The 14288-nt window shown below is 37.2% G+C and overlaps 1 protein-coding gene across 1 annotated transcript in view; it reads right to left on the bottom strand.

Annotated features, from left to right (window-relative positions):
• The window catches only part of RAD23B (RAD23 nucleotide excision repair protein B), a 43114-nt gene that overhangs the window by 9985 nt on the left and 18841 nt on the right, over window positions 1-14288 (bottom strand). The window contains exons 4-7 of the mRNA XM_004423298.3: window positions 13108-13376; window positions 8560-8615; window positions 3354-3481; window positions 496-628 (exon numbers count right to left, since the gene is read on the bottom strand). Coding sequence (XP_004423355.1) covers window positions 496-628; window positions 3354-3481; window positions 8560-8615; window positions 13108-13376 — 586 coding nt within the window. The remainder of the gene's footprint in view (window positions 1-495; window positions 629-3353; window positions 3482-8559; window positions 8616-13107; window positions 13377-14288) is intronic.

The following is a 14288-nucleotide window of genomic DNA, read 5'->3' on the forward strand; positions in this document are numbered from 1 at the left end:
GGAAATGTGGGCTCTGGCCAGTAAAGACACCTGAATTCAAGCTTTGATTTCATCTCTAGACACAAGATTTTAAACCTCTCCGCGTTTTATTTCCTCAGTTGTATAATAACCACCAAGATCCTACAGGCTTTGAAATTATAGACAGTTTATGACATTTAGAGAGAGAGAAAGAGACAAGGTGAGCTAACCATTCTGAATGGCTTCAGAAGGTAACACTAAATGCAAACTGGGAAGCATCTCTTTCTTAGAATAAGCTGAACTGAATACATCCTTGGCCAAAACTGCAGCAATGACGTTTAATATAGGCAAGGATATCTTTTATATCTACTTAGAATTTCTTTTGGGCCCTTCTCTAACATTAATAAACAGATAACTTGTTTTAAGAGTTATCCAAATGCTTAGGGAATAAATCTTACCTCAAAAGTATTTCAGAATAAATTATTTTACACTAAAAGTTCAAGGCGACTTCCTCCCCATCCCAAGATTCCACTTTACCTCCAGAACTTGTTGTTGTGGTCGTTGCTGTCGTGGTTGCTGCAGCTGCAGCCACTGAAGACTGAGGAGCCCCAGTACTAGCTGCTGGAGGGGGGTCAACCACAGCCTGACTTTCTCTATCTCCGGGGATTCCCTATAACACAATTTCCAAGCTTTAAAATATCCTATATTTTAAAATATAATAAGTATTATACACAGCAAAAGATGTATTCATCTACTTAATACCCTTGTCTAATTTCCAAAAGCATCAAACATATGTCTGCTTCAATTAAAAGTAAAGGAACAGGACACATCTAAAAGCTGCATATATTCAAATTAGACTAGAAATGGCCTGAGCGTGGTGTAGAAGAACCCGTACTGCTATAAGGCAGTACTGTCCAACAGAACTTCCCATGATGATGGAAATGTTCTATATCTACACTGTCCAATAAATGACCCATTAGAGCCACAGGTAGCTACTGAGAACTTGAAATGTGGCTAACATTACTAAGAAACTAAAATTTTAATTCACTTTTAATTTTATTACATTTAAATAGCTAGAGCAGGTGAAGACAGCAGCCAAGAAAAGGAGCATCTCCTCTACTGCTCCATGGTCCTGAGAAGGTGTCATCCAGAAAGGATCACATAAAAAAAATTAAAACTGATTATTCAAAATCTACTAAAGTAAATAGGTATAAAAGAACCTTAAATAATTAAATATTTAGGTGATGCTTTTTCTAAGTTTGTAGTGTTTTATCTTCTGAAGTTACTATAACTTAAAACTGCACTAAGACTTTCAACACTCTACTTTGATGCAAATGATTTATAAGACTTCTATACAACTTTTACTAAAGTCTTATGAAATCCTCATAGGTTTGGAAGGAGGAGAATGAAAAAGGAAATATTACATTTGAATAAGAGATGGTATATGCTTCCATTTCCCAATAAATCAGAAGCCAAAGTCATAAACATATAAAAAATGAAGGGTAAGGAATAGCAGGTAATGGCTGCCTACAGGAACTGTCACTACAGGCACTGGAAACAAATGTTTTTGAGTGAGTCCACCAATTCAAACCCTTAGATGAGGCTCTGTTAAGTGCTGACAAATTATATACAAATTGAGGGTCCAAAGCCTCCATCAAATTCTCAAACAGGTTTGTTAAACTAAAAAGTTCATCATCACTGCTACAGATCTACCTCGAATTCTTACACAATTTAGATTTTTTTTAGATCAATATTTCTCCTTTCCATTCATTCACCCTCACTTACATAGAGGTCTCAAAAACTAGTAACACTTAAAGGTAACCGCCCCCTTTTTCTCAGTCTATGAAACAAACAGTAAATATATTAAAAAACACTTTAAACTGTTTTATGAACTTATCTCTCATCTATTCTTTTGTATTTGAGGCTAAACAAGAGTTAGCAACTTTGAAAACAGTGGTTCATTTTTTTATACCTCAAAATTTCAAATCTATTAGAATATCTGATACCATTAAATTTATGCAGAATTCCAAATCAGGTATAAATTAAAGCCATTCTATACAAGAAAAGGCAGTACTTTTATAGAATATGGGTTGTTTTTTTGGGGAAGGGGGATGAAGAGGTAACCACAAATAGATCCACGACAATTATCAATCCAATGATTCCTCGACTCCAAACAAACTGATAAATAAATGAAAGGCCAGCATTTGAAGACTCTTCTCAAGAGGATAACGGAAAAGAGAATTCACAAGATAAAATGATATGCTAAAAAAAGATTTTGTGAATCTCGCATGCAAATGAGTAGGCGAATAACTGGCAAAGGCAGAACACAGTTATTGAAATTACTATGTGAAAAGGAGTTTCTAACAGAGGTACAAGCTGGAAACAAAGCAACGGGTTAAACTGGACTGTATTCCCCACAGTTAGGATCGTGGATTCCTAAGATGATGTTTAGGGCAATTCAGACTTTGATAATACTCCAAAACACCAAAGACAATTACAGAACAAAACGTTAAGATTAAAAAAAAGTTAATCCAACGTCACTCCAAAATTCTAGGCTATTACTTTAGCCTATGCCATATCTGTAAAATGAACATTCTTTGGCATAAAATATCAAGGGTTTCAGTCCATGCCCACAACATCCTATTTCTGAAAAACCTTTATACTAGTAAAAAACGATAACATTCAAAATTCCCTCGACTGCTAATGACTGACTATAAACAAGCTAACAATTCAAATGCCAATGGAACCAGGCAAGTAACAACGCACATTAAATTAAATGCATGCTACTATGTCAGGTAACAGGAAATGGATGGGAAGATAGTAAATTCAAGAGTCTATGATCTAAAATTTTTCCTAAACTCTTGGGAAAATCTGGTATTCAAGTTGTCCAGATCAACCAGATATTGGAATTTTTAAGTGAAATCTCCCAATTTTTAAAAGTTAGCAACTAATTATAAAAATTTACACAGTACAAGCCAAATTTTATTTGGCTTCCAACTTGAAACTTTTGCTCTAAATAGTACATTCAGGATTATGGTGGCAGTCAAAAAAGCTACTAAAATGTTGGATTAGATTAGATTAAAAATCGATCCCCCCCTCCAACACACGTCTGTCATACCTTGAAGATGACATAACTGGGATAGAAGGTACTACTACAAGTGGGAAGCCAATTTTACAACTCATTTAGCCATGCTGTTTTCTAACTAAAACTCATGTATCAAAAATCTTTTAGAAGAGGTTACATTTTATCAACACAAAATGTTAACATACTAAGAAATATAAATCTAGCATATATTATTTTCCTGTGAATTGTTACTGTTCCTTTAAAAATCTTTGTTTCCTTGAGATTTTGGTCTTAAACAACTAGAATGAAGAAAGTAAAATATGCTTCTCACCATTAAAAGATACTCCACTGCTCTGTCAGGGTTGTTGAAACTGGCTCTCAGGGCTGCAATTACTTGCTCTCGTTCATAGCCCATTGACATGATCTCTGTTACCATATTCTCATAAGACTGACCTGTCACTAAAAAAAGGTGTATGGGGGCAGGAAGAGGGGAAAGAAAGGAAACCTTTAATGAACAAACATTCTCCACACATTTCTTGAGTGTATATATGTAGACAATGCTTCAGGCGCCACAGTTCTAGGAATAAAACGATAAATAGGGCCGGCCCGGTGGCTTAGCGGTTAAGTGCACGCGCTCCGCTACTGGCGGCCCAGGTTCGGATCCCGGGCACGCACCGATGTATCGCTTCTCCGGCCATGCTGAGGCCGCATCCCACATATGGTAACTAGAAGGATGTGCAACTATGACATACAACTATCTACTGGGGCTTTGGGGGGAAAAAAAAAGGAGGAGGATTGGCAATAGATGTTAGCTCAGAACCGGTCTTCCTCATCAAAAAGAGGAGGATTAGCATGGATGTTAGCTCAGGGCTGATCTTCCTCACAAAAAACAAACAAACAAAAAAACCCGATAAATAACAGTATAAACTACAATATATATGTGGTAGGTAGAATAATGCCTGCCTCCAATCCCTGGAACCTATAAATATTTTAGGTTACAAGGCAAAAGGAAATTAAGGTTGCTAATCAGCTGACTACAAGGGTCCTCAAAAGTAGGAGGGAAATAGATGAGGGTCAGAGAAACAGATGTAAGGAAAAGAATACGAAAGCAGGGTCAGAGACTCCATGCTGGTGCCTCTGACCACGGAGGAAGGGGCTATGAGCCAAGGAATGCGAACAGCCTCTATAAGCTGGAAAGGCCAAGGAAACAAATTCTCTCCTAGAGCCTAGAGAAAGGAACACAGCCCTGATGTTAGCCCAATGATTTAGTTCCCTGATTTTAGTTCAGTGAGCCTTATGTCAGACTTCTAACCTACAGTACTTTAAGATAATAAATTTATATTATTTTATACCACTAAGTTTGTGGTAACTTATGACAGTGGCAATAGAAAACTAATAGAGTATGTTTAATTAAGTTCAACAGAAATATCATGTACAAATGTAGCACACAAATACAGGACAGAATTAGCAGGTCAAGGAAGGCAACTTGGAAGAAGAGACAGATGAACTGATTTTTGAAAATAAGTAGGAGCAACATTTCAAGCAATCAACTTTCCTGTAACAAGTTCAATTTTCCTTTGACAACTTCTATTATCAAAACAGTGGGGGAAAGGAGGTTAGAAGCTAGAAAAGTTAGAATTTCACATACCATACAAAGCTGGAACAATGTGCCAAGCACTATTATCCCAGGAAGTTACTTCCCACACACTCTCTCCAACTCTCTCTCTCAGCTGAAGACCTAACTTGCTCTTCATAGAAATAAATGTCAGACAAGAAACATACTAATTGAAAGAAAGCCAAACTCTCTCCCACTAAACTTATCTCTACTCTAGTAAAGCCATTTTTTCTTCCACTTATCTTCTGGGTACCATTCCCTTTCTTGTCTCCTCAAAGAATTGGACTCTTTGGTGCTCCTCTCTGGTGTCCATCTCCCACCCTTCCCTCTCCATTTAATTATCCCGATCAGCAGTTAAGTACGTCCTGGTATGTCATCCTAACAACAAAAACATGCCTCCCTTGACTGCATCACAATTCTTCTTTCACAAACTGGTCCATCTGCTCTCTTTCCTTCACAGCCATAGTTGTAGGCACATGCTGTGTCCACTTCCTCACATTCCACTCACTCTTCAACCAATATCATTATGTGACTTTGGATATCTAAAGATTTTCCCCTCAAATGTGTCCCATCATTATCTGCCTTCTCCATTTCAATAAACCTCTATCCATCCAAGTGCTTGAATCAGAAACCTCAGTGATTTCAATTCCCTCTCCTCTCCTTCCACAACTAATCTACCAGCATATCTAGTAGGCCCTGTCTCCCAAACCTATCTAGTTCCTTCTTTCTCTCCCACCTTCAATCAAGACCAGCCCACAATAATTTCTGATCTGGAGCACATTCTGCTTCCTCTTCTGCCCCCAAGCCTACAATCCATTCTTCAGCCAGTTGCAAAGGCTTTTAAAAAAGAAAACCTCATCTTATTTCAGGATCCCAACCCTCAACAATCCTCTACACACCACACTCCAACCACACTGATATTCTCCAGTTTACTTCACAAGCGATACCGTCTCCTGCCCTGGAACCTTTAGACCCCAGGCTTTTTTGATGGTCAATTTGTTTACATGCTCCAGTTCTCAATTGAAACGTTACAGTCTCAAGAGAGCTACTGCCTAACCATCCTAAGTATAAGAAGGCTTCTGTTTTTCTTTATGGAAGCCATTAGTTTTCTCAACATAATTTATTATGACTTGCAATTTATTTTGTTTCACCCTTTTTTCTTTCCCCCACTTGAATGCAAGGTTCAACCGTGCAAAGAACCATGTCATTCTGCTTCACCATTTCTCTGACACATAGGTGACAATATCACTTGAATGATTTTTTTCTGTAGAATTTTCAATAAAGGTACTTAATAGCTATGAAAGTATAGCTTTAAAAACTAAATACCACTGAGCAAATCTGGCATTTGATCTCATTTAAAGTAATGTCTTTTTCTTACCTGTTAATATAATTTTATTTTCTTAATTACCCACTGATATAATTCTAGCATAAAGCCATTCAAGTAGCAATACACTTTCAGTAATCTAGTTCCCAGATACAGAAATTAGCATCAATATAAACAAAATTAAGAGCTGTGGAGTATCAGAACCACACTATTTTAATGTGGTGTCTCTCATTTAATTCCCACAATAATTCTATGAAAAATGTTTATATTCCTCTCCCTTTAAAATGATGAGGCTGAGGCTTAGAGAGATTAACAATTTGATCACAGTATCAATGTCTGGTGAGTCATGGTGCAGAGACACAAACACAGGCTGTCAGACTCCAGAGCCCCCACACCTAATCATTATGCTATGCCTCCTAAAATCATGCTTCCTAATTAATCCAGTTATAGAAACTCAAAAAGAAATGTCTATAAGTAGCCTGATACTTTTTAGAGCTTAAAAGTACAAGAGCAAATGACTTACAGGAAAACTAGAGACAATGGATAACGTGAGACAGAGCTAATGAGGCTAAAAAAGTAGTGATGAGAAACCTTATATATATCTTAAGAGTGACTTTGGACTTATCTTCCAGGTCACAAGGAGCTATGAAAGGAACTAACAATGACCTCATCAGATTTTCCTTTTAGAAATTCCACTCTGGCAGGGAACAGACCAGTTAGAAGAGAATAATGCAAGAGCACCAGTGAGGTAAGCACATGAACTAAGGCAATTAAGTGGCAGTGGAAAGAAATATTCCACAGACTTCACGAAGGAGGACCAATAGGACTCCTGGGCTCACTGGGTCAAGAATGATGCCAATATTTTGGCAGAAGGTAGATGATGATGCAAACAAGGAAGGGAACAAAGGAGAAGTATCAGATGGGGGAATAAAAGATGAATCAATCTGGAACCTAAGGAGTTCATGGAGGTTGTAGATTTTACAGTTGGCAGTTTTGAAGAAGTTATAATTTTGGGAATCCTTATAGTATATGGGTGGTATCTGCCATTCGTATAGTTTGAACTTTGAACTACAGCCTTGAGAAGAACCACAGAAAACTCATATATTTAAGGGCAAGGTAAAATAGAAAGAATTAACACGAAAGCCTGAGAAGGAATAGTCAGAGGTACAGATCAAGAAAAGAGCAGTGTCACAGAGCCAAGAAAGGAAAGTTTAAAGAAGCAGGGTCTCAACATCAAGGCTGGGGAAATTAAAGAGTAAAGAGTAAATGGATCTTGAGATCATAAGGTTGAGAATGGCTGTTCTAGGAGATACAAGATGTAAAGGTTAAGATAGCAGTATCTGAGGCTTCGGTGTCACCGCAGCAGCTAGAGCTGTGGTCTCCCGGGCTCCTGCGTGGCAGCGGCAATGCACTCCAACTGAATGAAGCAGCACTGGCGACAGCCAGAGCCTTCGGTGGCATCAGGGGCAAGTGTCAGCTGGAACCATATTGGCCCTAAATGCTATAGGCAACCAGTATTCCATTTCCCATGGCAATGAGGGCATCATGGAGTTCAAGTCCAACTAGGGCAGAGGGCTGACCTCAGATCTTAATGAGGTGCTACTGCTGCAGCTGCTAAGCAGGAATCCAGACGCCTGTACTCCACTGAAGCTGCTCTTCCCAGTCTTCTACCTACCTACCTACCATTTCCAATAATATAGAAGAGTACCAAAGGGCAGGAATGGGGTTGCCAGCCAAAAGACCTATTAATTAGCAGGCACAGCAGAAACCATACTACAGGTGTTTTTTTTGGGTGAGGAAGATCGGCCCTGAGCTAACATCTGCAAATCTTCCTCTTTTTTTTTGTTGGCCCTGGGCTAACATCCATGCCCATCTTCCTCCACTTTATATGGGAGCCGCCACAGCATAGCTTGACAAGTGGTGCGTCGGTGCGTGCCCGGGATCCAAACCGGCGAACCCCAGGCCACCGCAGCGGAGCGCGTGCACTTCACCGCCTGCGCCACCGGGCCAGCCCCCATAGGTGTTATAATGGGAAAACGGGGAAAGAAACAAAATGATTTTGACAGATTAGCTGTGAAGGGGAGATGGAAAGACATAATTCAATAGGTAAATTAAAGAGTTGGGATAAAAAGGCATCTTCACTACAAGTACTTTCATAGAAGCGACAAGATGTGAAGATGTAGATGGGAACCTATAGGGCTATAAGTTGGAATAAAAGCTGGAGGTGAATAAAGATCAAGTGTGAGACAGATTTAGTAACATTTTATACTCATTTTAAAGACACTTCGTAATAAATCTGTAAACAGATCAAACTTTGTTAAGACCTTATTTAAAATTCACATTTGGATAATGGAAAATTATTTGCTTTAAGGAAAGGAGTATGCTTAATTCTAACAGCACAATTTAAAGGAGTCAATATATAAACATTAATTTACAAAGTCTTTAGCAACATTATTAATTGAATAATTAATCGAATAATTAAATCATTAGCAGCCTGATTATAAGCAATCATGAAATGAACACATTTTGGTGATCCAGAAAAACGAAGTTTAAACCTCTCCCCTATCATATAAGGTTATTTACAACGTAGATACTTACCAAGTGCACTTGTTGCATCTTCAAAAAGGTTTGACCGAGAAGCATCTCCTGATGTACTGTAAAAGGTTTTTAGAAAATCATATATCAGAAAGTATGTAAAATTTACATTAAAGTTGAGTTAACTGTCCCAATTTGTAAAGAGTCTTTGATTTTAATTAAATGTAAGTTTGGCTACAGTGTTTAAACAGTCTTCTAGACTAAACCCCAAAAGCTTTATCCATAAGCTTGGGAAGTATGGCTTGGGAAGAAATTTCAATCTTAATACTCATTCTATTCTGAAAATCCATCATTTTAAACGTCCAAAGATATAAAATAACATCCTTACAGAGAGCTTACTACTTAAGGAATACAAAAAGGACAATACACAACTATTTCGAGGAAAGAATTCACAGGAGAATTTAAATAATCTCCAAGTCACGTCACAGTAGAAGAAATATCAAAAGCAGACATGATAGATGGTACATGCAGAAACCGCATGAGGCTGGAAAGGCCCAGGAAGTCTTTACATAGTGGAATTTCAATTAGATCTTATAGGTAAGTTTTCAACACAGAAGCTGAAAGAAGGTGGCATTCAAGTCAAGGAACACATAGCATAAGCAAAAAACGCAGAGGTGGTATAAATCCAAGTTGTAACCCAAAGTAAACCAGTTTAAAAGGAGTAAGTTTCTGTTGGGGAATTGCAGAAGATGAGTCTGGAAAACAAAGTAGACAAAAACAAGATTATGAAAGACCATGAAGAGTACGCCAAAGAAAAATAAAACGAAGTTTACAAAAGTGGTAAAGGTAGCAGTTAGTAGTTGAGATTAAAACACACACACAACACGCACTTATACTCCTGCCCCAAATTAAAAACAAAACACAGCAGACCAGTTCTGAGAAAACCCTGTAGCACAGAAAGAGCAAGGGAACTATCTAAGTTTGGATTCATAAATTACTTTCTCAGCCTCAGTTCCTTCATCAGTACAATGAGGTCAACAATAATATCCACATATCCCAAAGAGTTGTGGGTAGGGTTACTGCTGGTGGTGCAGTGCCTGGCATCGTGACACCCACTATGACTATGATTAAAACAATCTGTTGGTATATTTTTTAAAGTAACATCATTAACTTCATAGTGAAACTAACGTGTAGATGACAAAACATACAAAAAAAGCCACTATATATAGGAAAACTAAGTCTCCTGCCCAAAACCCCTAGCCAGAGACATCACTACTGCCGGTTTCTATATAACAACTTGTGTCTTGCTTTAGTGTGTGTTCTATTTAACAATTATTCCACGTCAGCACAGCCACAACCGCCTCAATTTTTTCCCATAGATGCACAGTGTTCCATTTAATTGACCAAATCAAGCTCTTATTAAGGAATATTTAGTTTGGTTTCCAACCTTAAAAAATTCTTTCCACAGTCAAATTTATCAATTGTTTCCTTTTATGACTTTTTTGGTTAAGATTATTTTTATTTTCCCACATTCTCCTCTGGTTTATAGCTTCACTTTTACATTAAATCTTTATCTATTTAGAATTTATTTTCATGAGCCTAAGTAAGTGATCCCTCTTTTTTCCCTCCAGATTGATAGGCATTCATCCCAACAGGATTTTTCCCACAGCGGTCTGAAATTACATCTTTATCTTATATTAAGTCCCTGTATGCATTCTGGTCTGTTTCTAGACTATTGTCTATTTCACTGAGCAATCTTTCTAGTAAGAGTTATATTAAATTGTTGTAATCATTACCATGTATAATATATTTTACTATCCAGTAGGACCAGTCTCCTTCGTTACTGTTCTTTTACAGAACAATTTGTGCTATTTTTGCACATTGTTTTAAAATTTCTTTTTAAACATTACAGATAAGACTGAGGTATCGTTTAACCACCATTCTCCAATCTTGATTCTGCCTCACCACTTCTCCCCTCCCCATCTGCAGAGGAAACCACTTATCAGTGTGTTGTCCTTCTGCTACTGGTTTTCTACACATTAACATATACCGAGAGAAAATATACCATGTTGTTTTGTGGCTTTTGTTTAGTTTATGGTTCTTGCCTATATTGTTTTGTCATTTGCTTTTTTCACTCAATAACAAAGCCTTGAAACCACATTAGTTTAATATGCATATATCTGCATACTTTAACTGGCCTGCATACTTTAACTGGCCTGCAGTATTGGTTATCAGGGCTTCTCAAACTTTAGGAAGCCCAAGAATTCACCAGGAGAGCTTGTTAAAATACAGATTTCTGGGATCCACCCCCAGATAATTCTGATTTAGAGGTCTAGGGTGGAGCCTAAGAATTCATTTCAAACTAACTTCCAGTGATGCTGGTACTGCCTGCTGACTACTACACTCTGAGCAGCATTGTTCTCTTATATGAATAAACCACAGGTCAAGTCATTCCCCCACTAATGGATATTTAGGTTGATTCCAATTCGTCCTCAATTACAAACAATACAGTCCTTGTGCACAAGTGCAGTTTCTCTAAGGTAGATATCAATAAGTAGAATTTGCATTTTAATAAGTGGTTTTTAAAAAACAATAATGTCCTAAAGAAACAAATCCCTAATAATGAAATATCAGGCCAGTGGTGATGGACAAAGTTTCTGCCACTCCTCAAATTCATACCAGCACATCTCCTGATAATTATCTCACTGTTTTATGCTTTACAGGACACTAAATGTTTTAAAGCACAGATGAAGGGACTAAGGCATACTTAAGTAGTTTGTTTTCTGAGATTCTCACATCCTTCCTTTCCTGTGTTACCCTTCTTTGAGGTATATAATTTTGGGAAATAAGAGTATATAGTTGGCATACAAAGCCCAACTAAGTAAGCGACTCTGGCGTCTGCTCTTCTGGATCACTGACCATCAACTCATTTACGCAAACTCTATAGGTCTGAAAAGGTAATCTGGACTCTTGAGAATAGGTAAATAACACTGTACCCCCAGGAAGAAATAAAAACAGATAATAAATAAATCTGAATTGATATTAGCACATTAAAATATATCGATCAATTCTGAAATTCTCACTATGAGCTTTTTAAGAAGCTTAAAGCATTTAAGAAAATAAGATATACTGCACTGACTCAAGATTTATTTAATTAACTTTACAACGTTTAAATGCTTTGGGAAACCAATTTGTTAAATTTGTAAGTTCCCCTCTATACAAAGGATTGACCAACAGCCTTCTGATGTAATAGCTTAACCTGACTCTGGGTTGTCTGCTACTAGGTAACAGTGTTGAAGGCATTTCTAGCTATACATGGGAGAAGGATCAAGTTAGGCAATGGTGTCTCAGAATGCCTAAAGTAAAGTGTAGCAGGCAGGCATGGGGAAAATATTTTATTAACTGAGCCTATGCTCTCTTCTTAGGGCATCAATTCCTTGGGAAGACGCCCCGAGTGAGCCATGAACCAGGTGACTCAAATCCTTCCAAACACGGCTGACTGGGTCAGACACAGAAACCGCACTTAAAGGCAAAATACTAAAATGAAGGATGATCATGACGACATTCTTTCTGATCCATGTTGTATTTATCACAAACATCCTTCCATGTCAGTAAGCAGCATCAATTGCTGCGTAGGTTTCCATGTGTCTGATTCCACTGATTCCAAGGACTCTTAACTACTCCCACTGAGGTCTGGAGTTGCAACTGAAGTCACAAAATACAAACAGCTCCAGTGGCAGTGCCCACTGGACATAATATAACTTGTGCTCTCAGATAAAAGAGAAATTACCTTGTACGATTTCCAGCCAAGAGAATTGAAGCATTTGCTTTGGTTATTTTATTTATCATCGGGGAAAGAAATCTTTGAAGATCTACACAGGCAAAAGCTTAAATTTCTATGCAAGTTCACAAAGATATAGATAAAACAGTGAAAAACTGAAACAATTCACATGTTCAACAAAAGGTGGTAGGTGAAATATCCGTAATAGCTGATACTTACTCTGCACTTATTGTGTGCCACGTGCTATTTCACATCTTTTACACTCATTATTTCATTTAAGCCTTATAACAACTCTATGACATAGGAGGTCCTATTGTCATCCACATTTTACAGATGAGGAAAAAACCCAAAGATGTTAATTACTTTTCTAAGGTTAAGAGCTAACAAATGACAGACCCAAACACAATGCTATGCAGCAAATGAAAATATTTACTGACATGGAAGGATGTTTACGATATATATGACAATGATCAGAAAGAATACAGATCAAATATAAATAATGATTTGGAGCAATGTCACATTATTTATATGTCAAGTTATTTTACAATTCTTTTTATTTTTGGTCATTTGTATTTCATGACTTTTGTACGCAAAATGAATAACAACTTTGACTTTCTTTCCTTTCCCTCTGGGGGAAAAAAAATGCAGAGTCTACAAATCTGGATTATGGAAACTGAAACAGACACAAGCCAGAGTTCAAAGTTTAGAAAAAATTTAACATAGTAGATAAAAAGTTAGTTTGATCAAAACAATAATCAAAATAAATACATGCATGAAGTTCTTGTTATAAACATATTTTGAGATACAATTTCCTAGAATTCAGTTCTTACCTGTCAGTTGATGTTGGGCTAGTAGCCACTGGTGTTTCTGCTGGCTTTTCTGCAGGTTTCTCTTGTTTTGTTGCACTAGGAGGTGCAGGTTCAGAAGATGCTGTCGTGGATACTGGAGTGATGGACGCAGGTGTGGGAGTGGGAGCCAAAGCAGGGGCGGGGGTTGGGGCCTGAGCCACAGCTGGTGCTGTAGAGGAACTAACTGTGGTAGTGGTGGCAGGATTTGATTGCTGAGTTGTAGCTGGTGCTGGTGTTGTCACTGCTTTGGGCTGAACACATTAAAAAGCAAAATAATGAATTATGATAAAATACTACATTATTACCCGATCTCTAATTGGACTGTATTATTACATGATGCTACAAAGAAACATAACATACAAACCTGTAGCTTGAAAACAATTTTGTAAAGTGACAAATGATCAATATTAGCAATCTGAATCACTGTAACTCTTTCAAAGCTGACGAAAGCAGACATATTATCTTAACTATCAACCTCTATTAGCTTTACGCAACAGTTTCAGTCTTCACATCGAGTTAATATGAAAAAAAAACCAAAAGAAGCCAATATTTAAAAATATACAGAATGCGTATCCAGAAAAAGAACCACATAAGCCCCCCCCCATAATTTATAATTTAAACTCTTTGGCTATAATTTTATTCATTGTCATTTAAAAGTATTACCAAAATAACTTTCTTATAATGGAAATATAAATAGAAGTATGATTAATGAGTATGCCAGATATTCTGTAGTATTTTAGAGATGGGAGGAAAATCCCAATATTGAATACAAACTAATAGGTATAAGAACAAAGAGGTTGACTTAACATTTTGAGATGTATATGTAGTTAAACATATAGTTACAAATAAAGGCAAAATAAAGTTATGACTACACGCTTAGCATTTTCTGAACTAGAAGCAGAGCCGAAGAGGTTCCCACAGAGCAAAAAGCAATTACATACCTGTAAAATTCATATTATATGAGTTTTATTCTTCTCATAAGGCTTATCAATACTCACTACCTGTTTAGCTCATAACTTTCCTAAGAACAAAAGGTAACTTTTGATGGAAGATGGGATTAAAATTCAACATAATTTGCCCCGAGTATATATCAACAAACTGTAAAAGCAGTGAGCCAACTTCTGTCTTGTTTGATTTGAGCTAGTACAGAGTGCAGTGGAAAA

Source organism: Ceratotherium simum, chromosome 29 (assembly GCF_057802395.1).
Source record: "Ceratotherium simum simum isolate JZ-2026a chromosome 29, ASM5780239v1, whole genome shotgun sequence".
NCBI lineage: Eukaryota > Metazoa > Chordata > Mammalia > Perissodactyla > Rhinocerotidae > Ceratotherium > Ceratotherium simum.